General features: G+C 42.7%; 1 protein-coding gene across 1 annotated transcript in view; it reads left to right on the top strand.

Moving 5' to 3' along the window:
* Positions 1–383: 383 nt before the first annotated feature.
* LOC135937751 (hemicentin-2-like) overlaps positions 384–25,050 on the top strand; it is a 170,268-nt gene continuing 145,601 nt past the window's right edge. Inside the window, exon 1 of the mRNA XM_065480963.1 lies at positions 384–773. Coding sequence (XP_065337035.1) covers positions 701–773 — 73 coding nt within the window. The 5' untranslated portion in view covers positions 384–700. The remainder of the gene's footprint in view (positions 774–25,050) is intronic.

Below are 25,050 nucleotides of genomic sequence, written 5' to 3'. Positions count from 1 at the left end.
GGGCTTGTTGGTCGATAAAAAGTGCTTGAAAAAGTATGTCATGGCGTTATGCAGGTTGCATACATTTCCGCGTACATAGCATTGAGTCAATTCAAGAGCATCGGCTGCCGGTTGAGCACCTCTGTCAGCCAGCACTAGCTCTAGCTCTAGTCCACCTAAAACGCGGCGGCGGCGGCGGCGGCGAGCAGCTTTGATCTGGGTCTGGCCGCCCGCTGCACCTAGTGCACAGCATGGCAAAACGTTTCGTCCACGTTTGTTCGTTCGTTTTCCATCTTGCTGCCGGGAGTGCCGGGGTCGGTGGCGGTGGGTCGACGCGTGGCTAGATGGCGGGCGTGGCGGCGCCGAGCGCGGCGCTCGGCGAGCGCGCCGGCGTACGGGGCGAATCTCACCCCGGCCCCCGGCCTAGATGGAGGTGGATGGTGGAGGTTTGCAGTGGTGCGAGTGAGAGTGACGTCGATCGCTACACACACATACAAATCCACCCCGACTTTGCTGGACTACACACTGACATATTCACAAATACACACACATAGTGAGCCCTGCTCGGAAATTCGTGCGATTTTTGTCATGACATTGTCGCTGCTCTACTTGTGACTGTCGCCGGCGAGTGTTCAAAGGGCGATTTCGCACGTCGCGCGCGCGATCGTGAAATGATTCGGCACTGATTGGGTCGACCGGCGACGAAGAGTGAAGCGCAAAAATGAAGTCGACGTTGAGCAAATACTTCATGTGGAGCCTCGTCTGGATTCACGTGTGTCTGCAGTTTTCAGTCGGTGAGTACAATTCGCATTATTCAAATTAAAACATAAATTAAACTCCCAGTGTAATTTTTATTGCTGAACATGTTGAAAAAGTGTAAATAGTTTTCCATGTTCTTTTTTATTTATTTTTTTTTTCAAATAATTAAATTAATTGAAGAACGTTTCTTGGTGTTTGTTGAGCGTATATATGCGTCGTGAAATATTTTTACTGAGAGTCCAATTAAGTGCTTTAAAATCAGTCCACAATTGCAGCTGACAGCCAGCAACAAAAGAGACCACTCCCAGAGTTGATGATACCCTAGAGGCTCTCTAATTAATAATAATACTTAATGCCTATTCTTGCTCAATGGAAGAATGGGAGAGGTATTTTGCAAAGGCCGCTGTTGGCCCCTGTTTCGCAAAGTTTCATTTTTTATTTCAAAATTAGTTTTAATTTGATATATATTTCATTATTATTTTAGTCATTCCATAAAATATACCATGTGCAAAAATATTTATTATTATAAATATTTATATTAAAAATAACACAAAATAAGTTCCCTATCACTCCTAAACCGTAAGTTAGAAACAAAAGATTAAATTTTATTCACGAACTCTAAAAGGGGGGAGAGTTAAATTTAATGACCATCATTTTTTTGCTTCCACCCTCCACTGCGCTTTTGACGCGCGTTATTGTTGCAAATTTAATCCAGATTTGACTGGAATGCTTTTTATTGATCCCAAAATGCGTAAAATAAAGCCTTCGATGGTTCAAAATATTTCACAGCCGCTTTTATGGGGGACATTTGGCCCGCGTGGGAGTGCTTTCATGTTCGCACACTCGCGGCAGCGGCAACTTGCGAAATTAGCGTCGTTTGTCGAAAAGTGCGCTTAGTCTGTATGCAATATTCATGCGGCCGCACTGAGAGTGTGTGTTTGTGTTGGCTACTCCTAGCGCTGTTATCTTTCGCCGACAGAGCCCTTTAGAAATGTCTTCGCCAACGGAGTGAATACGCGGACGACGGGCACAGGAAGTCAGCTCGCTTTTTATTCCCGGCTACACTCGCTGCAGCTTGGGTATACATTGCGAGTATTTTGTATGCCCATCCATCAACAATGGAGGCCGATATTTGAGCAAAAACGCTCGTCGACGGACTGACTGACTGCTGACTGAGGCTTTTAAGTGCTTTTTTACGAGAATTCCGCATGCAGTCAGAAGTAATCCGCGGCGGTACGACCCGTGAGCAGGAGAAACAATGCACGAAGGAGGAAATAAGTTTTTTCCCTCCTTTCTTATGACTCCCCTTTCAGCGGTACACAATCGCTTTAATTGCACGCGTAGTCGGGGGTTTCTCGTCAAATTAAAAAACGGAGCGGTGTGTGCGTTTATTTTGTACTTATTTTTAAGGGATTAATGGCTGCCGTGCAGTTTATCCGCGACTTCAAAGGTGGAATTCGAAACACACCATCTAATAAAATTAGACGCGGGCGACGTCGAGTGACTTGAGTTACTTTCCGCGTGTGACTTGGAGAGACAGACAGAACTCGCCGCTTTTTGCCGGTACCACGCTTATTTGTTTCAGCCGCCGTGGTGTAGTCTGCAACACACGCCAACCAACGCACATACACGCCCCTTAAATTAGGAATGCAAAGTGTTCCTTTCGCGTGTGTGTGTGTTCGCACAAAAGCAACTCGAAGAAGAGGCGAAGGGGCCAAAATAACACAAAGGATTGAAATCAAGAAGCTCCTCTCTAACTGCGCTCACCGCTATTTGATTCCGCCATTCGATTACTGGGCTCAAACTTTGTGGCAGCAATCTCAAATTCATTCAACTGCTTGTTTGAAGTGCATAAATCTGAATGTGGGGAATTCAGTGTGATTTTTGGAGTGAAGGGTACGGCTGGAGATCATTCTAAAGGGGGAAAGTGCGTGATGGTGGTAAAATTTGAATTTTCCTCCACGTCATTTTCGCATCACTGTCTGCGTAGTGAAAGCCACCAGCTGCCACTTTCTCGCATCCTGTTTAATCTTCAAAGTGCAAATCGTCTTGGGATAACCTGCTATAGCTTGCTCGCTCATGAAGTAATTGAAATTAGATGACAGCAGCCACTAGAGAAGAGAGCAACAGCTGCATTAATTTGATCAGCTTGTTGAAATCTCGAATGTAAATTTTCTGTGCGTTCTATATAGTTTAAAATTGAAAATCGATTTGTGGCTTCAGAGAGACATTGTGTTCGTGTGATTGAGTTTTATCATCACATTGTTGAGTTTTGCTCTCGAGCTACCGTAATAACCCTCATGTTGATTTAATTCTCGAAATGGAAAGCTTTGCGAAATTTTGCCTCAGACTCGTTGCGAATGTCAATTACTTACTGACACAAATTGATTTCAATGCACAATGAGAGCTCTTCAAATGTTAGCACTAATTGGTAAAACAGACAGAATTTGCTGCTTCTTTGAATATTAATTTGTGCTAAAGGTACCCAATTTATGTGTGCTGTTTTCCATCGTAAAAAACATTTACCTTTCTTTCTAAATCACCATAGCATTTGTTTTTATTGTTCTCTTTCTCAGTCAGTGAGCATCCATGAAATCCGTATATGAGTCAGTTCATCCAGCATAAAGAAAGATTTGCCACAATCTCCATGCGCTCACATTTCTACTCGCAAAGCTGCAAATGCGAGCCACTTTTTTGAAGCATAAGCTACTTTGGAGGCGTTTACAGAAAGTATCGACCAAAGGCAGGCAAAATCTGTCGGAGAACGTTTTTTCCTGCGTACAAAAGAAACTTTAAATTTACGCCCCACTGAGAATTATCTTTAAAAATAACTATTTTCCCAGGGATATTTACATGCGACGTCTTTCCGCTGTGGTGGTTGTAGTATGGGTTGCTTCTTCTATTTCATTTCAAGAAAGCCTTAAATCTCTCTCCGACCGGCTTTATGTGTGTTGTGTGCGTGGACCCGAATAGAGTATAAAATAACACAGCGAGAGAGAGACGAATGTGTGACGTCACGACGACTCTTAAAACTAAATTTTATTACATCACTACTTTCGCTGCGAAATCCAGCTTCCTTATAAGGAGCCATTAAAACGTACGTATATACATGTGCGTCTAGACCGGCTAGAGATTTTTGCTGCTGCCTCTATAAATTTAATAAGCCCTGTTTTTTCTGGCAGCCATTTGTGTTATACACACACAGCAGAATGAAGCGTTTTTATAACCGAAAACACATGAACGCCGAGCCAAGCAGCGGGCGGCTTATCACTCATGAAATTCCAATAAACCCCTTTGATCTGCACTTGCTTTTCCTCAAATCATATATATAGAATAGATCAGTCCGCCAGCCTCACTATTCCATATTTTTGAATAATAAACCGGTCTCATACTGACGGCGTCGCTCAGCCAACCCAATAATAAAATGATGTTTTGTGATTCCAATATTATACAAAAACGCCTGCTCTTATTTGTAGCCTGCGTGCAATTTGTCGTGTATTCAGACTAAAAGCGCCAGCTGTTTATTTACCGACTTGATCAATATGGTCAGTATGGTATTGCTTTGAGACAAAAAAGGAAGTTGCGAAATTTGATTGGCTGCGGAGCTGCAAAAAAATTCTCAGTCGAGCAAATTGAACGCAGGACCCATTTACCGCCCAATGGACTAGCAGCCTGTGCGAGTCGGCGGCTATTTCAGCGCCAAAAATATGCAAAATTTCGTACGCCACACACGCGGCGCCAAAAGGGGTGGAAAAATGACCCTGGCTGTGCATGTTCAACTCGTGCGAATTATTTAAACATTTTACAGCCTCAATTACAACCGACGGCGTGTAGCAGCAGGAGCGGCGGCGCTAACGGGCCCGGCCCAAATTCCGCATGGTTTTCGCTTCCCAAACATTTATCCGCTGACAAATGGCGGAAAGAATCGGGTCCGCGCGCGATATGTACTTTTGGATACATATTTATTTTCAACACCGCTCAGCAAACGCGCCCGACGTCTGTGTTCTCGCTCTGATTAATTTCATGCTCCATTCGCTTTTAACAGTCGTCATTTTTTGCCCGTGTCAAAAATGGCCATTTTCTCTGACTGAAAGTTAACTTTTCCCGGTGGAGCCGCTGCTGTGTAATGGGCCCGCACGTGGGGCGTCCTGCTGCCGCACTCTTGGTGCGATATTTCATATGAAAAATATGGCAAAATTTGTTCGCCCTGCAATCGCCTTCTTTCTCTCTGATCCCGCGTTCTCGCCCAGCTTTTCACCAGAACTTGCACGGCGAGCTGACTGAGAATTTTTTCCCTCGCAATTCCCTGTAAAAGCGATGATGGAAAATCTTGTGGATTTGTAACTGTGTCGAGGGGAAATTAACTATCGAGTTTCTTGTATTTGCGGGTAAAAATTAAACAGAAAAATGCAGATATTTCCAATGCAAATCATTTTCCTAGATTTCTATTGAAGGAAGGTTGTCTTGCTAGATTCCAATAAAGTCTCTAGCACATGAGCTCGCTATAGCTATTCTTTGGAAATAAACAGCACGCTATACACCAACGAAGCTGAGGATTTCTATTGAAAATCATTTGAAGAGGTGGGGTTTAAGTTGAGTCCTATAAAGTCATCTTATTTTTTAATATCCAGCGCTCCATATTTGAAATTAATGTTGCGATAATTCTCTCCAAAACAAATAATTTCATTTAACATATTATGCGGTTCAGCAGCAGGCCTGAATTCCGCCTGCATAATTAGCTAAATTGAGCGAGCATCCCCTCGTATTGCAACTTTCTAGCCGCGGAGAGAGTTAAAAAGATGCGCAGCCCGTGACGGCGCGCTCAATTAGCAGACAAACAAATGCCTGAAAGCCTGTGTGCTCACCATTATCAAAGCATTTCTTATTTTGCATAATAAACGACGTTTGGCACTCAATTGTTGTCTCCGTCAGGCGAGGAGGGAAAACCCGCCCGGCTGGGCCTCTCTGTGGAGCAACGCAAAATCGGTCTCTATTATCGTCCATTGTTTTAATTTTTATGGGCCGCGGGCGGCAGTTGTGTGTCGGCGCCGGGCACAAAGGCGGTCTTTTTGGCTCTGGCACATACACACTCAACGCCGCCGGCCGGCCGGCCGACCCAATCTGAGAGGCGGAACCAACGGCTCTGACGTGAAATCTTAAGAAGCTCAGAGTTGATTATGTGGCGCACACAGCGAGAGCAAGAACTAGCTAGCTCTCTGCGTCGCCTTATTAGTTAGGGGTGTTGGTTGCTAATGGTCCCATGCACGGTCTGTGTGTAAGCTCCTCTCTGCGAGATGCGAGATGTGTATCTTTAAAGGCGGTGGCCGGCCCGCACACTCTTGCCAATGGCTCTTGATATTTATGAACTGTGTGTATATAGATGCATCTATTTTCCTGGAGTCAAGAAGTGGTGGTGTGGTGGTGGTGATGCTGCCGCGGTGCCACCCCTCAGGGCAAGGTGGCTGGCTGCTCGGCTTGATTTTTTGGCAAGCCCCTCGCCCTCCGCCTCCACTGCTGCCGCTGCACTACTAGCTCTAGCTCCGGCTCAGCAGCCATCTCTCTCTTTTCCCATTTCGCAGCGTGCCAGACTCCATTTACCCGTCGCTTTTTTGTCCGCGCCCAGGCGAAAATCGAAAGATCGCACTCCTTTCAGGCCCCGGGAAATCACATTCACAATCAGCCTCGAAAAGTTGGGATGGCAACCGCGATCGTGGAAATTGGATTTATGGAATTGCGATCCCTTTTGGGGGATAAATTGGGAAAATTAATTTTCGATCCCCAGCATGCCTAGCCTCACGCGTTTTGCTCTGCCGAAAAGTGGATCGATCAAAACTCATTCAGGGAATTAACGGATAACCCCAGTACGAATGTTTTAGTGGATGTGTTTCATTTGACTTGCCTAATCTTTGATGAGAATCTGGTTGGCATTGATTCTTTATTTAGATTTGAAAATTTATTGAACACACTAAATTTACACAGACAAAGTTTTACAACATTTTGATGATTCTCACTGTCACTAATATAAAATAGACAAAGCGTATAATGGTATCTGGTTCTAATGGAATGGTCCAATACAATTTTTATGCTCTCGGAACTGACTTGTTTTCTAAATTTGATTCTGACAATGGGCGTTATACAATTATCCTGAAACTTGGAATTTTGCAGCCTTAAACTTTTGCAAATAGGAAAAGATGATTGAGAAAGTACCAGATGGGACCAGTTTCAATAATAGTGCATTGTACATAATTAACTGGACAGATTGTTCTAAAACATGTTGTCGTCGACCTTTTTGTATTATTCATATCATAAGAGTGCCACAAAAAAACCTTGTTGATGTGGAGAACTTACTTTTTGGAAGTTTGCAAATTACTCCTTTCACGCTGCTTAACCAAAATCGATTCCCAGTGTACAAACTTGTGCTAAAGATGAACATAACACGTGTAAGGTGTTTTGTTTTGCATTTCATACCAAGCAAGCTAATGAAATTTCGCACTGCCGGCTGCATTCGAAGTTTCCAAAAGACGAATAATTTCGGGCTAACTGCCGCCTCAGAGAGTCGATTTGCAAATATTGCGCCTGTCTGTGCGCCGCCGGAGCCTGGTGATGATGCGCCGCGCGCTATTTAAGCAGGCGTAAGTGGGTGAGTAATACACACCCGCGCGCGCCTTGTTTTCGTACTCAAACACACACACATAGCAACTCGTGTGTACGCTGGCATACATGGCGCATCACGCGGCAGTTAAAACAAATTGAGAAAATGCCACTCTCTTCAAATTGGCATGTGCGCGCGAGCAGCTAAATTGCTCGTGCAAGCCGTAAAGTTTTACAATGATGCAAACAGCATTTATATTTTATGCACAGCCAACGTCACTGGCAGCTTTTTGGGTATAAACACAAAGCTCGCGAGTTTGAAACTGCCGCGGCGGCAGGAGCTTTAGTTCGCTCTTTCTCTCTCACACTCGCTGCTGCTTTTGCTTTTACAACGTTCACTGCAGTTACACGCATTTTTGGTTGCAAAACAATCGAGGCAGTCCCACTTCGATTTTTGCACCGATTTCGTGCCGGCTGTAGCACTGACTGAATAATTACGAGCACACAACAGCGGCAGCAGCAGAGCAAGGAAAGTTCAAAGTTGAAACGCCGTTGTTTCAAAGGTTTATTTGTTTTGCTCCGAGTGTGAGTACAAACTCGCTTTTTGTCAGCAGCCTCATTCAACTGTGGTTGGGAAATTCATTTAATATATCTTCACTTAATTTCCCTCTCAAGCAATTATGTAAATTGCTTTATAAATAATTTAATATTATGTTTTGTGGTCAGTTGAATCGGTCAAAGTAAATTATGTTTGTTTGTGATAATTTCCATTCTCCAGATTCACCAATTTTCTTTAAAAAAAACACTAGAAATAAATGTAAAATTTTATTCAAAATCCAAATTGTCGATCAGACATCAGCAGAAAAGCCCGACCCCGCACAAATCTCCATTTATCCATAAAAAAATAAATATATTCCATTCGAAACAGAGAGAAAATTAGCCAGTTCGGTATTTGGAGAGATATATTTTTGAATTTGTGTCTAAAATGCAGTTCAGCTATCGCTCAGAGACACATTAACTGGAAAATTGTCCCCCAGACGAGATAGCACAAACTTGTAAGCAATGCTCAAGGAAATATTAAACTTTTAAATGGGGCCAAAAGTCGTATTCGATGTTCACTCTCTACCTACCTAAGAGAGATTAGGATCCTACAATGGTTAGAAATCCGAGAAATCCAGTATCCCTCTCATAAGAAATAAGAATCAGCATTTGGGAGCAAAAACATCATAAATGTTCAGGGCAATTTTTACACGCATGTTTTATTAAGATCTTAAATACGCAATTTTAGCAACACTTTGAAACAGATGAGAAAGCATATAGATACTAATTTTACTTCAATCATATTCACCGAAATGGTTATGTTTACAATTATAAAAAATTAAAACTTAGGCATAGTTGGAAATGAGACCTCATTAACGCCATAGCCAATTTAATTCTTGTTTGATCTGCAGTCACACTCCTGCACTATCTTAAAACTTCATGCACCATTAATTCGTGATATTAGCCCTTCCAGCGAAATAAATTTGTCAAAAACAATGCCTATTTAATTATTCTTCTTAGAACACAACCTTGAGCTGGATTGGATCAGGCATCCTTTGTATCACTTAGCAAAATTAAATTTCTGAAAATACGGCTCGCGTGAATCAGTTGCGAGCCCTGGAAAAGTTTCCAGCCAGCTGTGTTGGGGAGGAGAGAGGGGTAGCATAATTTACTAAAATGGAGTGTAATGAAATGATGTCGATATGCGGTAGATATTTATTTTGTACCTCTGGTGGTGCGCACAGTCTGTGTGTGCGCATAAATGCATGCATGATGACTCTGCTGTATAACGCGTGTGCCACGAGTGCAACGTGGACGCAGCCGAGTGCAAATTAATATAATTTTATGGCTTTTGTGCCGGAGTCGTATCTGGCTAATTGATTGATTCGATGCCGTGAGTGCATGAAATTGCAAAAGCGGTCAGCCAGTGGAAACAGCTCCATACGTATGGACACATTTCCTCTCAAATTGGTTTATCAGAGAGGCGTACCATATTATAATTGGACACGACGTGTTCTCACTAAATGACTACGAAACTAGCGCTGAAATTCAAATTTACGCGTTTTACCAACTTGTTTCGCAGCTCTTTCCTCTAGAGAATAATTAGTGCAGTGTGTGTCGTGCGTCATGCGCGTCGAGTTTGCATTATTAGCAATGGTTTCCGTTAAGCTGAGTGAGCAATTATTAATGACTGGCGAAAGCCAACGTGAGTAGCGGCCTGCAACTTTCAATGCAAAATAGCGTCGTTTATATCAGCACTCGTGCTCCAAGATACAAACAGCCGCACAGATTATGATACAGAAATAGGTCACCGAAGAGTATTCCGAGAAAAGCGATGTCAATAGTTATCCAATTGAATAAGGAAGACGTCGTATCCAGCCTGAAGAAATTGCTGCATGATTGTGAGCACCATTTCATCTCGGCACTGGAAACATGCGCCTCCTTTCCTTTCCTTTTTCCTTATTGAAAATGTTTCCTGTCATAATATCTTACCACAATTTGAGCGTAAACAATAACTTTGCTTTCAGCTAATTTGTCAGATGAAAAAAAAATAGAGGCAAATGAATGATGATTAAAAGAAATGAAGCAATTGCTTTATTAATCCTCAAAATGATCTATAGTTGGTCAAGTTGCACTAGTTTTACCAAATTTCGGACCTCCAAAAAAGGATGACATTGCTAGATTTAAAAAATGACAACATGCGTGTGGAAAAAGCCACTTTAACAAGAGCTATACTATAACTACAACAAGATATCTCAACTAAAGCTAGATTAGTTCCACGTTTTCGTCCAAAGCACCGCTTAATTTTGCCAACGTTCATTTCCACAGCCAGTGCCTCCAAAGGTAATATGCATTACTTTTTATTTCCGCCGGAACGGTGATTGCATATAGATATATGTTTATTCCGAATTTTCCGCTCCGCACGGTTCTCCGATATGCAAATTGAGAGACCGCTTTTCCGTCCGAGAGTGCATGTGTGTGCTGGCGTTGACGGCGTCTCTCACTCAGCCCGGTGCGCGGTCGCATGCAGCCGAGCCAAAAAAGCAGCGCCAGCAAAACGGCCTTATTCAATTTTGCCGCCATTCAAAATCGGATTCGCTAAATTAACTCGAGCCAACCAAACACACGACGCGGCAGACATTGCATGCTCGACACACATTCACAAATATAAATATACATGTACACTCACACAAACAGCACATAAAGGGCAACGCGGACTGACGGGCCGACGAGGTATCAAGTTATTTGTGCTTTTGATGTGGAGAATAAGAGTGACAACTTTTCAAATTCGCCGCTCGCACCAAAAGCAACAATGCACCGATTCGGACGCCAATGCTTTTGTGAAAGCGAGCAAAAGAGCCAGAGGGGTGCACGTGTACGTTATTAGCCGTTTTTTAAAGCCAGCAGTGAAATGGAGGCATTTGACATTTTGTTGGAAACGAATCACCTGCGTCATTCTGTCAAATTTACAATTACTCAAAATATAACACCAGTTTTTGTAAACCTGTTCCAACAAATACCTGATTATTTTCAATATTTCGCAGTAAACGAATCACAAATGAAAATGCAAATTCATCGTATTGTTTCAAGCTGTGTAGTTGAAAATTGTTTTGATGTGGTGCTTGCGTGTTATTTTTAATCAGTTGGTTGCAGATATATAAACCGACGTGTATTTAAGGAGCGGAAGCCGCCAACCACTCGTCTGCTTAATCCGACAAATGAGGAAATGCAATAACAAAATTTGGTCGGTCGCTCACTTTGGACTGAGCACATTCACAGTGAGCGACGTGGGGCCACAGGGGGTGAATATAAGAGAGCCATTGACGGGGTGGATAATACCGCCTCGGGGTGTTTTTCCTCATTTGTGATTCACCCGGCGCTATTAGCGAGGCATAGGGAATAAATAAATATGGATTTGACGCGAGACGCGCGCACACACACGTCGGAGTCGGAGTCGGCGTCGCTTGTGTGTGCACAAAGAATGTATTCGCGTCCTTTGTAGTGCTGCGAGGCGAGTACGTAGGTCGTAGAGTCTCTATTATTTATCGCAACTCTCTCGAGGGTCGTGTGGTCCACGAGGGGAGGTGGGACTGCCAACATCTGTATGTGTGTCACACGACTGCCGGCGACGTGGTGTTTATACAGCGCGCGCCACTGCCGTATGAATTTCCACTTTATTATTTAATATTTTTCGCAGTTCGGCCCGAGCCAGCGCCTGCTGCCGCCGACGTGGCTCGCACTTCCACTGGCTGCTGGTTCTCTAAATTAAATTAATTCTGCAGCAACAGCAGCAGTAGCAGCAGCGGGAGAACGCATGCACGCGCACGGCAGCCCTTCCCTGATAACGCCGGCAGCACCTTGCCGATCCACGGGGGCTGCAACGCTCAGATGCCGAATATTTATGGCTGATTATATACACAATTCCGCTATTTGCGTTTAATGAACGGGCGCACAGGCTGGCCCGCAGCTTGGGTGCTAATTACTCGGGATTTTGGTGGCGAAACTCGCCATGGTTTTCGTAATAGCTCCTGTTAGTGTGCAAACATGGAGAGGGCTTCGTGAAATTATGCCGACGAAGGCTCATAATTATGTGTGCTGTTTTCCAGCTGCCTTGATGATTAAGAATCTGGCCATTTTTAGTTCATATTAATTTTGAGCGAGAGTTCAGCTTTCGGAAGCCCGCCAACACTCACTTTACTTGCCTGTTTTTTTATTCAAACTCGCTTTTTTGCAGTTGCTTCACGAGATCAAGGGCATGATTTTCTCATTCATGTCCACGAATTTATATTGCCATTCAAGGGGAAACTTTAAATTATATTTTCAAAATTTGTGTAACATTTCTTCTTATAGATTTTAGAGTTTCACTCACGGCCTGTAGCAAAATTTATTCTAATTCCTCGCCTGGTTACTCAAAATTTCTTGACTACCCCTAACAAATCATCTTTAGGATTATGTATGTTAAAATAGTTTTCTATTAATTTAGTTATAACAACATAATCAAAAACATTAAGAGAAAAAAACATAAAAGATACGAAACTCTCAGAATTTGGGTCTGACTCGGAAGAGGATACTTCCACGTGCCGTTACTCTTATCTTTGGGAGAGCAAAATTGTTCCTAAAAATAAGAGCGAAGCTACAAATTCGCCAAAATATAAAAGCCCGCTACTCTCCCTGCTGGTGGCCCCTATTTTTTTATTTAGCCACAAATTTTATCTCACAGCACATTTGCATTCAGACTCGAGCCTTTGAATCAAGGACCGGCCTGTACACAGCAAGAGCGGCGAGATCTTGATAGCAAAACGAGCGAGCAAGCAAAGTCGTCGTCGTCGGGGCATGTTCTCCGGTTTTGCAGCTCGCAGCAGAGCCGCCGGTTGCCGCCGTAGCAGGGGAACTCCCGCGAGTTTTATAGGTGTTGGGGAATCAATTAGCGCCGTTTGTGTGCCCCGCGCGCGCGAGCCAACGTGTGAGTTTGTGTGCGCGCCGTGGCGAAGTTTATTTATTACGGCTTCCGTGATTGGAATCGCCGATCACACTGCCGGGCCCGTTTGGCAGGTGTGTTTCATTTCGGCCCGATCGGCTGACGGCTGAGCGCGAACCGAGCCATTCCAAAGCTGTTGATTATTAGATTTGATTACGAGAGCACTCACTGCAAAAAACGAGTCAGCCCTTTGTTTCCCTGGCTCCAAATAATTGATGAGTTCAACGCTAAAAAGGGAATTTCGATTGTGCTCTGGCAACCGCTAACTGAACGGAAAATATAATTAAAAGCTAAACTTTTGGCCCGTTTAATGAAATCATTCTTTGAAAAAATGGATTTGAATAACTCTCTACATTGAAGGGGTTAGGAGAAATCCTACGCAAAAGAAGAAGTGCACTTATCCTTTTTCATCTCCGGAACAAAAGGTTCGGGCAGAAATTCGCGCATACAAACAAACCCGGCTGGCCGAAAGCTAATTTAATCAAGTGGCCGGAATGAAGATCGCCGCATGGAGCACCGCTTCCTTCTCTTTCCAGATTACAAAACTGAGCCGGGTGCGTTGGTCAGAAATTGCGGGAAACCGAGCTTGAAAAGTATTATCCTTCCTTGCCACAATTGTCCAAAATTTCCCGTGGGAACGCAGAGAAGGGGAAATACTATACGATAACGCCAAAGCAGCATTCACAGATCGCGCCACTGTTTTCCGGCTCGCGTGGGACTTTGTCAATAATCGCGGATAATTTGAGTGTAAAACGTCCCTGATGGCTGTGTTAACGAACATGACAAATAATTAAAACGAGAGCGCACGCGTGCCTGGCCAAACGCTGCGTCGGAGCCATTAGCTGCGCGGCACCAAGCTGCGGCGAAAAATTCGAGAGAAGGGTCCTTTTAAAGAATGAAATGGCTCTGTTTTTAAAAAGTGAGATGCAGCACACAAGAAATATACACAAGGGGAGAGCGCCTCTACATCAAAAGAACGAAAGAGAGGATGGATAGAGCAGTTCGATCCAAATGAAGTGGGATGAAAATATTCTTATCATCTTTAAAATGAAGCCCTCGCTCAATGGAGAGCTTTCTGGGTATTCAGATTTTCGATATTAACTAACCCTCATCCGAATATGAAATTTTGCCAAAATTGAAGTGAGCAAAAAATGGAACCTTTGTTCATTCGCCAAACTGTAAGAAACACTGAAAAGGTCGATTGAGACTATACTGTAACGAGTAATTGTAATTCACTCGTTGAATTTCTAGTATGACTGTTATGACGTTATTTGGCTATTTAAATCATGTAGCTGTACCACAGACCACTAATTGGCAATTTGATAAAGCAGGGATGAGGAAATCTCCATAGGTTGCGTTTGATTTGTTGACGTGTGGCGAACAGGAACACAACACATATGGTTCAAACCACTCCGAAAAGTTGATCTTCTCAAGTTGGAAAGTTTCCCTTTGGTAGTTGAAGCTGTGCACGAACTCCAAGCGATTTTAATAATTATCTCATTTTGAACAGCATGAACATCTTTCTCCGTAAAATACGAAAACGAACAGCATAAAAATTATCGATTTTAAAATCTAATCGACCTTTTCCGCAACAAAAAGTTTCCCATGCAGGAAAGACCTGGTAATTTACGTTGATTAACATAACGCATTTTGCACAAAGGAAACTTTCCATCCTAATTTTGAAGATTTTCCCTCTTTTAATAAAGGGGACGCAGAGGTCCCTTAACAGCAGTTGAGGGACGCGTAATGAAATATTAGAGCGAACTTGGGTCTTAATTGCATGATCTCAGGGAAACGCTCCCTGTAAGGAATACTTCAAAATCGAGCTGCAGAGAACAATCACGTTTGGTAATTTGGCTATAAAATGATCACTTGTCAAATTTATCAAAATGGTGATTTATTTGACGCAACTTAAAAAATAATTCCCGGTGGGTGCGGCAACAAAATGGATTCTTTTAATTTGCGACCGTGTAATGTCTGCCTCTGCTGCTGCTTTGTTACATTTTCCTCTTCTGGAAAAAGCTCGCTTCAGAGAGGGGAAAAAACGTTTTCATAAATAATGAGCGAGTTTGTTGCTGCCAGTCGGTTAGGAGTTCTCTCTTTATGAAAACAAAAGTTGGCTGTCAACCCCTGCAGTCGTTAATGTGTTTCAGAGGAGAGCATCGCAGCCGCAATTATAGCACGCACCCGTGAACATCTTTTAATTAGGTGCGAAGCTAGCTAATTATTCGCAACTTTCTGATGCTATTCCGATGGAGGCTGCAGTCTGCGATGCGAGCAAAGGAATGCTGCAGGATATGACGATGTTGCGCAATTGTTGTCGTTAGCGGAGTGTCGAGTGTCATAAATGGTTGCACTGCGTTTGCTCCACCATTACGTTGAGTTTTGCAATTATTTCGGCCGCACTGAACATCAGCTACTGCTAGATGTATATCGAGGCAGCAGGAATAATTGAAAAAAGACGGCAATTACCAAGCTCCAAGTGGCACAATGGCGTCTGCGTAGAGCTTACGTAATAAGAAAAGAGACATTGCAATATTTCAATTGCGTCTGTGCTTTCTCTAGTCATAAAAAAGTTGGCATGCGAAATGATGATTCTTTTAACTTTTAGAACTTCGTGTGCCTCTGTCAAACCATTCACTCTCATATTAAATTCTGATCTGAGTAACTTATTGGATTTTTCGTTTCATAGCGACACAATAGTAAACGAGGCAGGCATTTCCGCAACTAAGCATTTAATGGATGAAACTTTTTCAGCTCTATTTTCTTGTTTGTTTTGTCTCATACCTAACCTTTAGTATACAACTGTTACAATGGCCAATGTGAGCATTAGTTTTGCAATTAAAAAATATCTCTAAAGCCCTTGTAAAGCATGAAGCAAGCACTGAATAAAGTTTAAAATGTAAAATCAAACAGTTCCTTAAAATAACTAATTTAATTAAACCCGTGAGTTACTCATTTAAAAAATCAATGAATAGTTGAATTTATTCCTTTCACACAGAAGTTGCAGTAAAAATTGAATTTTCTCTGCAGTGCCAACTAATTTTCAATTCACAGGAGCAAAACTTGCGGAACGTGTGCGAGTAGTGCGCTCTTATTGAGAAAGGTTGTATTCACATTTCTCAAGCAGCACGTACGTGCAAGACAGCGAGCGGAGAAAATATTTCAATAATTAACGGTCAGAGCAATGGCTGGGATTGGAGCAAAGTTGGAGCACTCGTGGTGTCACTCACAACGTGCTTTTCATTCATAGAAGACAGCCGCGGCGTTAATCATTTATTTCATTAAACTTGTAAGAATGCCAGCAAAGGAGCGAGAGAGCACCCCATTGATTCACATTGCAGCAAAATTCGAACAAAGGACTGACTAGCTGGCATGTACATAATTGCAAGAAAAGTTGGAGAGCAAATCCATTTATACATGCACGCTGGGTTATTAGAGTGGAAAGTGCAGAAATTCGCCTTTGGTACTCTCCACGAGAGTCAGCGTCAGTCAGTTCGATGTTCGATCCGTCCCTCCCTCATCCTCGAGCATTGCCGCTGATGATGTGATTCCAGAATTATTATTAGCTGAAAATTGCAAATTCGGAGAGGGCAGACTTTTAATCGACGTCCCGCTCCTTTGCTCTTGTCAAGACGCGCGCACCGTGGGTCGGGGGGCACTCGTCGAGTGTATCAATAATCTTAAGACGAGTGGCCCGCTTTGAATTGTAAATTTGAGGCGAAATCATATAAAATTCATAATTCAGCGCAGCCGACTCGTTGGCGGCACCGTCGACTGAAAAATTCATATCACGGCGCGTAAGTGCTGATTTGCAATGCAAGCAGGTCTCTCTCTCTCTCTCTCTCTCTCTCTCTCTCTCTCTCTCTCTCTCTCTCTCTCTCTCTCTCTCTCTCTCTCTGCGCTCCATGCCAAGCCCCGACTATCGACACGGCGGGCGGACGGTTTTTTAGTATAAATTTTTTGCTCGTTAACGCCCTAATCACATTATTTGGTCAACTCGTCGCGGCGCCGGGAAGCGACGTCGGGCGATAAAGCTGCAGCTTTTCCATGGATACCTAGGTTTCACCGGTGGCAAATCCGCTTACATAAATTAAATCTCAACAACAGCCACTTGACATCTTTTAAGTCTCGTTTGAATAAATTAGCACAATTCCCCCCTGAAGCGCACTGGCGGTTTTTTCCTCGATTAGGAATGTGAAAAACTAGTAGTGAACTCGTCCAACGCCCTGCATGTTGCACAGCATAATGCAAATATCGGCTTAACTAAATGCTGGCGTCACAAAGCAAAAAAATGTACTTGTCAAGGGATGGGAACTAAAAAACTATAAAACTATGGCTCTGCTTTATCAAGTATAGACTCTTATGGTTAGTATTTAATGATACACAATTAAAACACACTGAAATATAATATGTAGTTATTGGTCTATGGAAAAATATTAAGTGGAGCTGATGTATAGCAATGGAGTAGAATAATTATCTTCGGCATCCATAAATTACGCCATTTAAATTGTTTTGTTGCAAATTAGGGGACACCCATTTAAATATGATTTACGAACTAACTAAAAGGACGACTTTTTTGTCTGCAGCTGGGCCAAACACATAACAATAAATGCGTTTGATAAATGGCATTTTTTTAGAAGGATTAACGATTACTCATACATTTTTCAACAAATAATAATTATTATCTGGAATCTAAACACGTTTCTTCTATAAAGATGTAGATCAAATTAATCAACAGTTGTAGACCCAATGACTTCCTAGTCTAGAAAACCAATATCACGACGCGCTATTTTCACTGTCCCCGTTTTATGCAGTGCAGGGTCGGCAGCAACACGAGATGGAGCGCAGCTTATTTGCAATAATTTATCTGATCGGCTCTGGGGCCCCGATCTGATTTGAGATTACACACCCCAGCGTGTTCTCCCCCACGCATATGCACACGGTTCGATATGATGGCTTCCCTGCTCCTGAGTACGATGATGTCGTTTGCCTCAATATTTTGGCGCGGCGGCCATAAATTTCGGAGCGAGGTCCGGCTGGAAAAATGTAAATTATATGCATAAAAATGTCACGCGCGGCGTGATGAACGGCCGGCACGGGCATTCAATTTTATTTTTCCACACGAGCGCCCGGCCGTTATTTCCGCCGACTGCATGCGCCTATATCTGCTGCCTGGCGTTTTTTAAAAGAGCTGAAAACTCGCGAGACGAGTGCCGGCGAACGTGAGCCCTGATATTACGGCCTCAACGTCGTCGATTTCGAATCTGTCGAGCACGAAATCTTCGTTGGGACGTGTTCTTTGAGATAATAAATCTGGCTGAAAGGACAAAGGCAGAGCATGCTTGTTCGGCTTTTTTTTGCCAGGTTCATCTCGCTGGAAATTTTTCGCTACGCTTACCTGGTCGTTATAACAAGATATTTTAGACTTTTTCCAGCAAGAGGTCGTTAATTTTTCAAGCTGCTTTGTCAAGCCCCCGTTTGTTGAATGTCATTTTTGCCTCCACGAAGACGCTTTGTTAGGACATTATGAAACACAAAAGATTCTTGCTTAATTTATTTTTTAACGTCATAATTTGTCAGAATTTCCACTATTAGGTTCAGATTTCTGGCAGCTTCATCTCCTTGGCCAAGTTTTGGCCAACATAGCATAAATTAAACAACTTTTTAGGGCAGTTGCCATTTAATTAGGCTTTAGCGGGTGGTGGTAATCCAAAACCCAATGGCCAAAAGCATGCTTTGTTGACAGTGCCTGAAATGCAGCCATAGCAAATCCCCTTTTGCCGAGCTGTAATTAAGTGTACGTTTTTCTCTGCACCCCTTTCTGTTTGCTCGTCCCCAGAAAATGTTCCCTGGTGAAAATTTAGAATACATCCCCTGCAAACAGCGCTTGCCAAAGAATATTGAAGGATCTTAAATAGATTTACTCGCTGGCGCGCTCACACACGTAGTACCACCGCTTATCAGCGCAGAGAAGACTTTGCCGCCCTGAGCACCGGAGAGAAGAAGTAGTAGTGGAAGCACGCAGCAGCAGATTCTTGAGTCAATGTTTGCATCTGCACTAAAACAGCTGTGGCAGTCGGCGCGGCATGAATAAGCAAATGAGCATTTCGACGAGCTGCAAAGTCAACATTTCTGCGCGCGCTCGTCCTCGCAAAAGTCATCAAAAAGAAAAAGCAGCTTGCTCGGCTGGCACCTCGTCCATAATTGAGTGTGCACGCCGCTTGCTCGCTTTATTCTGCTCTCCTCTGTACTTTCTTTCTCTTCCGCCCGAGCTGATTCGATTGACGAAATCCTTCTTCAGCCGTCAGTCGGCCCAATCAGTCGGCTCTCTCTTTATTCTCTCTCTCTCTCTCTCTCTCTCTCTCTCTCTCTCTCTCTCTCTCTCTCTCTCTCTTTCTCTTGTGCCGTCGTGTCGGTTGCTTGTCAGCGCACAAGTCCGGCAGAGCACGCATTAGCGTCCATTTCGTGTCTGCTTCTTTTTGTTTCATCTACGGGGCCGTGTCTTTATTTTTTTCTAAAAGCGACGTCGTCAAGATCAAAGGGTTCCTCTCGCGTGCCATAGAGACAATAACGGCCTGCATGCCTTTATTCTCCTCTAGTTTGTCTCTCTCTCTTTCTCTACGTGAATGTGCGGACGCGAGCGTTGTTGCTTTGCTCCTTCCTTCTCACGGCCGCGTCTGGTGCGCATCCAAATTTATTTCAAACCGAAAAGTATTTTCAGCTTTACTAACCACAACACAACGGGCTCGCTCTTGCATTAATTTTGTCTTTTGTGTCTGCCCGGCTATTCTGTGTCAATGGCCGCTTTACATCCCAGGCCTCAAACGGCGGTGCGCATCAGTTGCATTTTGATTACTTTCCGAGAAAATTCGCTAAACTCCTTGAAAAATATGTTTACTTCAACTTTTCCTTTGATACACGTGAGATAAAAATAATGCGAATCAGCGCCATGAAGTGCAGCACATTTCTGCTCTGTTTGCTCTAAGAACGAGTGCTAAGCTCACTCGAGTTAAGTGTGTGAAGTCGTTCTAATTTCGCGCACAGTCTGTGCAGCAAAATGCGCCGTTCCTCGTCGCTGCGGCACTTCCAGTGAACGTAATGCATGCACTCATCCACGCTTTCAAATAACATTTGCGTGTTACAAACCAGCATGCGTATAGCACAAATCCCTCTAAAAGCATTACATACCACTTCTGCCTATGTGTGAAAGGGTCTGGCGATTTCACCACACTGCACATCTCCATTCTAGGCTCCTATTTCCGAAAGGGAGTGGTCGTTAGTAAATTTGTTTTTGACGTGAACTGTTTTTGTGCCACAGCCGCATTGGTAAATCATTCATTCCGATTGAAACGCCGCGTGGGAATTAATAAATGATGGGGCTGAGTGGGTGGTGGAATGTGATCCGAGGGAGGAGGATGTTTTTCGGGACGTTTTCCCCAGAAATGAGCGACCATGAAAATTTATGGCCTCATTTGTCGCCGAAATGCCATCGATTTCCGCATAATGGACGATACTTTTGTGAATGACTGTGGTTTACAAGACGTCTAACCGGATTTTTATACGAAATCAATGGCGCGTCTATCACAATTTATTGCGCTGGAAAGTTTGTAGCCTGTGGAATTAAAAAATTTATATGCCTGCTACACATTCATCAGCATGAGAGAGGAAAGTGTAATCTTGGCCATTGTTCAGCAAATAAACGCTGTAATTTTTCTGGCCTGGAAAAGTTATCGAGACCGGCGATTAGTGTGTGTGTGTGTGCATTAACGAGCCTCTGGAGAGATCAAAGTTTAAAAGCAATATATGCGATCAATACAAGGTTATCCATCACGATTATTTGCTTTTGAAATGCAGTTTATCAGCTCTGATATAATTGGCTCGCCAGAGAAGCTACGTGAAAGTCGAATATATAGAGATGCCCAGATCTTGATATCCTCTCTGCTCAAAGAAGTTAACAACTTGAGGCGGAATTCACGATGGAATCGATACGCCAATGGCGGCTGCTTTCGTCGGTAAAATGGATATTAATAAAGGCAGAAATCAACGGAAGCGTGGGGAAAAAGCTTGGATTTCCATACTCTTCCGCCTGCTGAGAGGCCTTAATATACAAGATGCTGACGGCGTGCATTTGCAAAAAATCGTAAATAAGAACGTAGATTGAATTTCGTGGAGCTCATTTCAATACAAGAGCACCGTGACAAAAGATGAAAAATTCTTAATTGGTGATACATTCATCCTCGTTTTCCTTGAGAGCATCACAGTGATGAATAAAATTAGTTTGTTAGCCACTAACCTAAAACAAACAAGCCTGAAACCAAACGTCATCGCTATTCAAAGCTCCACCTGAGCTCTAAATAATGAATAATGATATTGAAATTGCACGATGGTATATTTTTAGACGTGCGAGTGTTCACAACTTGTTCCGCACGCTCTGTTGCTCTTAGCGCCCCGGAGTGCAAACGCGTCGAAACGCACACGCGCAATTTATAAAATCCGGCATCAACCCTTTCACCGGCGGGCCGAGCCAGGCATCCAGGCCGGCCGACGCGAAAAACACTCACATAAAGCGTCATTCACTCCCTGACAGCGCATCCTTTTAAATCAAGATTAATGCGTGCGCCGAAATAGTCGTGCTGCCGGGATTAGGCCAGGGAAATAACTAGCTATAGTGGCTAAATGAAGATTTAACACCCTCATAACAATTACTATCAAAGATTGAAAATCTGCTCCTCCTCTTAATTATTTACTAATGATAAATTCCACCGCCCCACTTGTAAAACTCTACAAGATATAAGAGTGGTATAAATTGGAAGAGGGTAGTGAAAAATGTGAAATAAACATTTATTAGCTGTAGCGAACTGGTCAGCTGATTTTGGCGTTACGCTCACATCTTTTGTTGCCAACAATAACGATATTAAAAAACACTGGTTCAGTTTTTTATTGGGTCACTTCATAAAACAAATCGAAATAACTTGGTAGTAAAGAATTTCGAATGAAACAGTAAGTCAAATCCATATATGACGTATTCTGTGATACCATTATTAAAATGAACAAAATTTCAAGAAAAATAAATTCGCAGGTGTTTAATTTTTAATTTGGGACTTCCATCTCTTTCAAGATTTTAATTCTTTGTGCGGTGATAAAAGAAATTAACTATTATCGATCTTGATATTTTTATTCATACATTACAATTATTCTATAACTAATTTTACTATTGCTTTTTATTACTAATTGAAATTTTCAAAATTTTAAATTATTGGCTAGGATTACTCTGAACAAGAACAGATAGCTTTCCCCCAGTTATTTTCCAAACCTTCTGGATCATTTATAAATGTTTTCCCAAATGTGTCGTTTCTTTTGACGTGAAAGATGCCTTTTTAAAAGTAAGATTGTTTCATTCCCTTAGCTGTGTTTCACATCCCCAACAATAACAATTCCTATTCTGCTCCCCCTCGCGACAGCCAGCTTGATAGAGAGGGACGGCTGCTGCTTCGGACACAATAAATTTGGCTCTAAAAATATCTGGGGTAATCCGGTGAAAGAACAATAAACGACTCCTTTATTAACATGCACCGAGAGTGAATTTATAGCCGTGGGACGGAGTCAGCAGGCTCTCTTCGACGGCGCCCACCCGTCCTGCCAAGCCCAAAGTTGAGTGATCGTGAAGAGCCGTCAAAAAACTTGTCCGACAATGCATTATATGTTGTAACTTTTTATCGGGCAACAGTGGCTGCTCTCTAACTCTTTGTGTGCCGCTGCTACTTTTGGCCTTCACAAAACAGGCTTCAAGTTAATTAAGCGGCCGTGTCGTTTTGCGCGTGGGCACCGAAATGCTGTCTCTTAGAGTTGCCAAATGCGACACTGGACTCTCATATATAGCTATTATTGATGAGTCGCTCTGAGAATAAAACACAGCGCAAACTATAACGATATAACTTACTCTAGTGCAGTCATGAGGAGGTCTTACATTAATTTTGCCTGGAACGTGTATGTGACTGACCAAGCAGAAATTAAAAAAATAAATTTTTCTCATTGAGTAATTGAATAAGGACTCAATTAGGTAAAATGAGTCACGAAGAATTTATCACAATGAAGAATGGAGGCCAAACAAAATTATGAGAAGATAGAAAGAAACTATTTTTAACGTCAGTGAAATCAACAAAAGATAAGGACAGTAAAGGCTTTGTCAAACGTGTTTTTTTTTAATTTGTACAAAACTTATCTTCAGGTATTTCAAAATAAATAAATAAATATAAAATTTCATAAAATATTTAAATAGACTTGCTGTGACATGAAACAGTTGTGTTTATTTATCAAAATGGTCAAAAGTCAGCAGATTAATGGAAATCTGTGTACACCTGGCAACCCTAGTGCACCACTCTGACAACAACTATTCATTACCAAGAGCTGGCGAATTATCTGTGTGCGAGAGTGTGTGCTGTTGGCCGAGTGGTGAAGTGCCGACTGTAAAAAAATACCCGAAATTCGCCAGCAGCAACAGCAACGGCGGCGGCCATTAAAAAGCAGCATCAGCCGGCATTTCATTTGATAAGGCTGATGTATTTATTTATTTTTACGCGCCGCCGAGCGGAAATATTTTCCAGAACTGGCGCAGCCAGTGTTTTGCCATTGCTCTCGCAGAATATGAATGTTGGGGCTGATATCGGAGCGCTTAAACACGGCCCAAGATTGGATTTTTTTCGCTCCCTCGCCCACTGCTGATCGGCTTCCGTGTTTATTTTTTATGCTCATTTCGCGAGAGGCGAGAACGAAGGCGGATGAATTTCGACTCAGCGGAAATCTGATCGCGTGTTCGGCGAACAGATGATCGTATCGCGCAAAAGGGTGATGCGAGACTGTTGCTGCTCCTGCGCCTTCTCCTCCGAGCGAGATTCCCAACGGAAATGAGATGGAAAAGCAGCTGGTAATTACAAGTAACGCCCTAGATGCATTCAACCTGCTCGAGTTGAATTTCACTCACGGAAATACAAGGAGAGACGATGCCATCCGATAAATATGGGAAAATCGAGTACTGCGACATTTCAAGCAGGCTATATAGAGCTACAGAAGAGGAGATTATTGTGTTTGTTGTTGCTCAACGCCTTAAGAATTTTCGGCTGCCTGCCAATAATATTTTTTATCAGCACCAAAGTAGGAATAAATGTAATGACGATTGATATCGCTTCGAGGAAAATTTCCGGGATTTCAATGCTTCTAACAATACTTAAGTTTCAAGTTGTCAATTTGAACTTATTGAGAGCCGTAGATAACCGTTTCCACTAGTTCAAATAAACCATCTAAGCAGATTGAGAGCTCAAACTAGCATGGCATGTAATTTAGATGAGAAAATAAACAAACCAAAACTACTCTCGAAATTTCTGTGGCAGAATAAAGTCTAATTACAAGTGAGTAGGAAAATGAGCATGTTGCTTAGCTCCAGCAGCACTAAATTTGCTATCTCGCTGAGGAAATTAGTGTATTCGCGGCTTTCCCTGTAGCGCAGCAAATTTTCTCCTCTTCTGAATCATGGAAATAGCAAGTCCATCAACGAGCTAAACCAAATTCATTTGCAAGCTCTCCAAAGTTAGACGGCGTTCCATTAAATTCTGAATGAAGTTGAAAGTGATCAATGCAGTCTGACGTGTTAATTAATTCTCATCATCCATCCCTCTTCTGTAATCAATGCAGATGTGAATATCCTAGCTCGATAAATGCACAGCACACAATTCGGATTAAATTTTGCGAATATAAGGGATCCGACGGCGTGCTTGTGATTTCATGGCTTTGTGTGTGTGTGTGTGTTCTGACTGAATTACACACCACATACGTACAATTTACCAGAATTCAAACCGGTTTTCACCAATTTTGGCAGCGAGAACAAAGCGGCGTCGTGCAGGCACAACAAAAGGCTGCTTACTCAGAGAACAATGGTGGTCTAGAACTGAATCACGAATTCGCCGGAAACTTTCACAATATTAATTGACATTTAATCAGCTTCTACTGGTACACACGTATGTGAAAGATGATATTTTATGAAAATCCCATTATGAAATGCGATATTTGATCCGCCAACAGGCACGTAGAGCGCTATAACCTAATATTTTCACCTACAGACGAGAATATCAATTCTGGGGAACAAAGCCTACTTAATTATTAATTCAATTCTAAGCTGAAATTTTGATCCTTTCGATATCGAATTC

The sequence above is a fragment of the Cloeon dipterum genome, chromosome 2, assembly GCF_949628265.1.
Source record: "Cloeon dipterum chromosome 2, ieCloDipt1.1, whole genome shotgun sequence".
Classification (NCBI taxonomy): domain Eukaryota; kingdom Metazoa; phylum Arthropoda; class Insecta; order Ephemeroptera; family Baetidae; genus Cloeon; species Cloeon dipterum.
The sequence above is the reverse complement of the archived record's forward strand: the minus strand, read 5'-3'. Positions and strand labels throughout refer to the sequence as shown.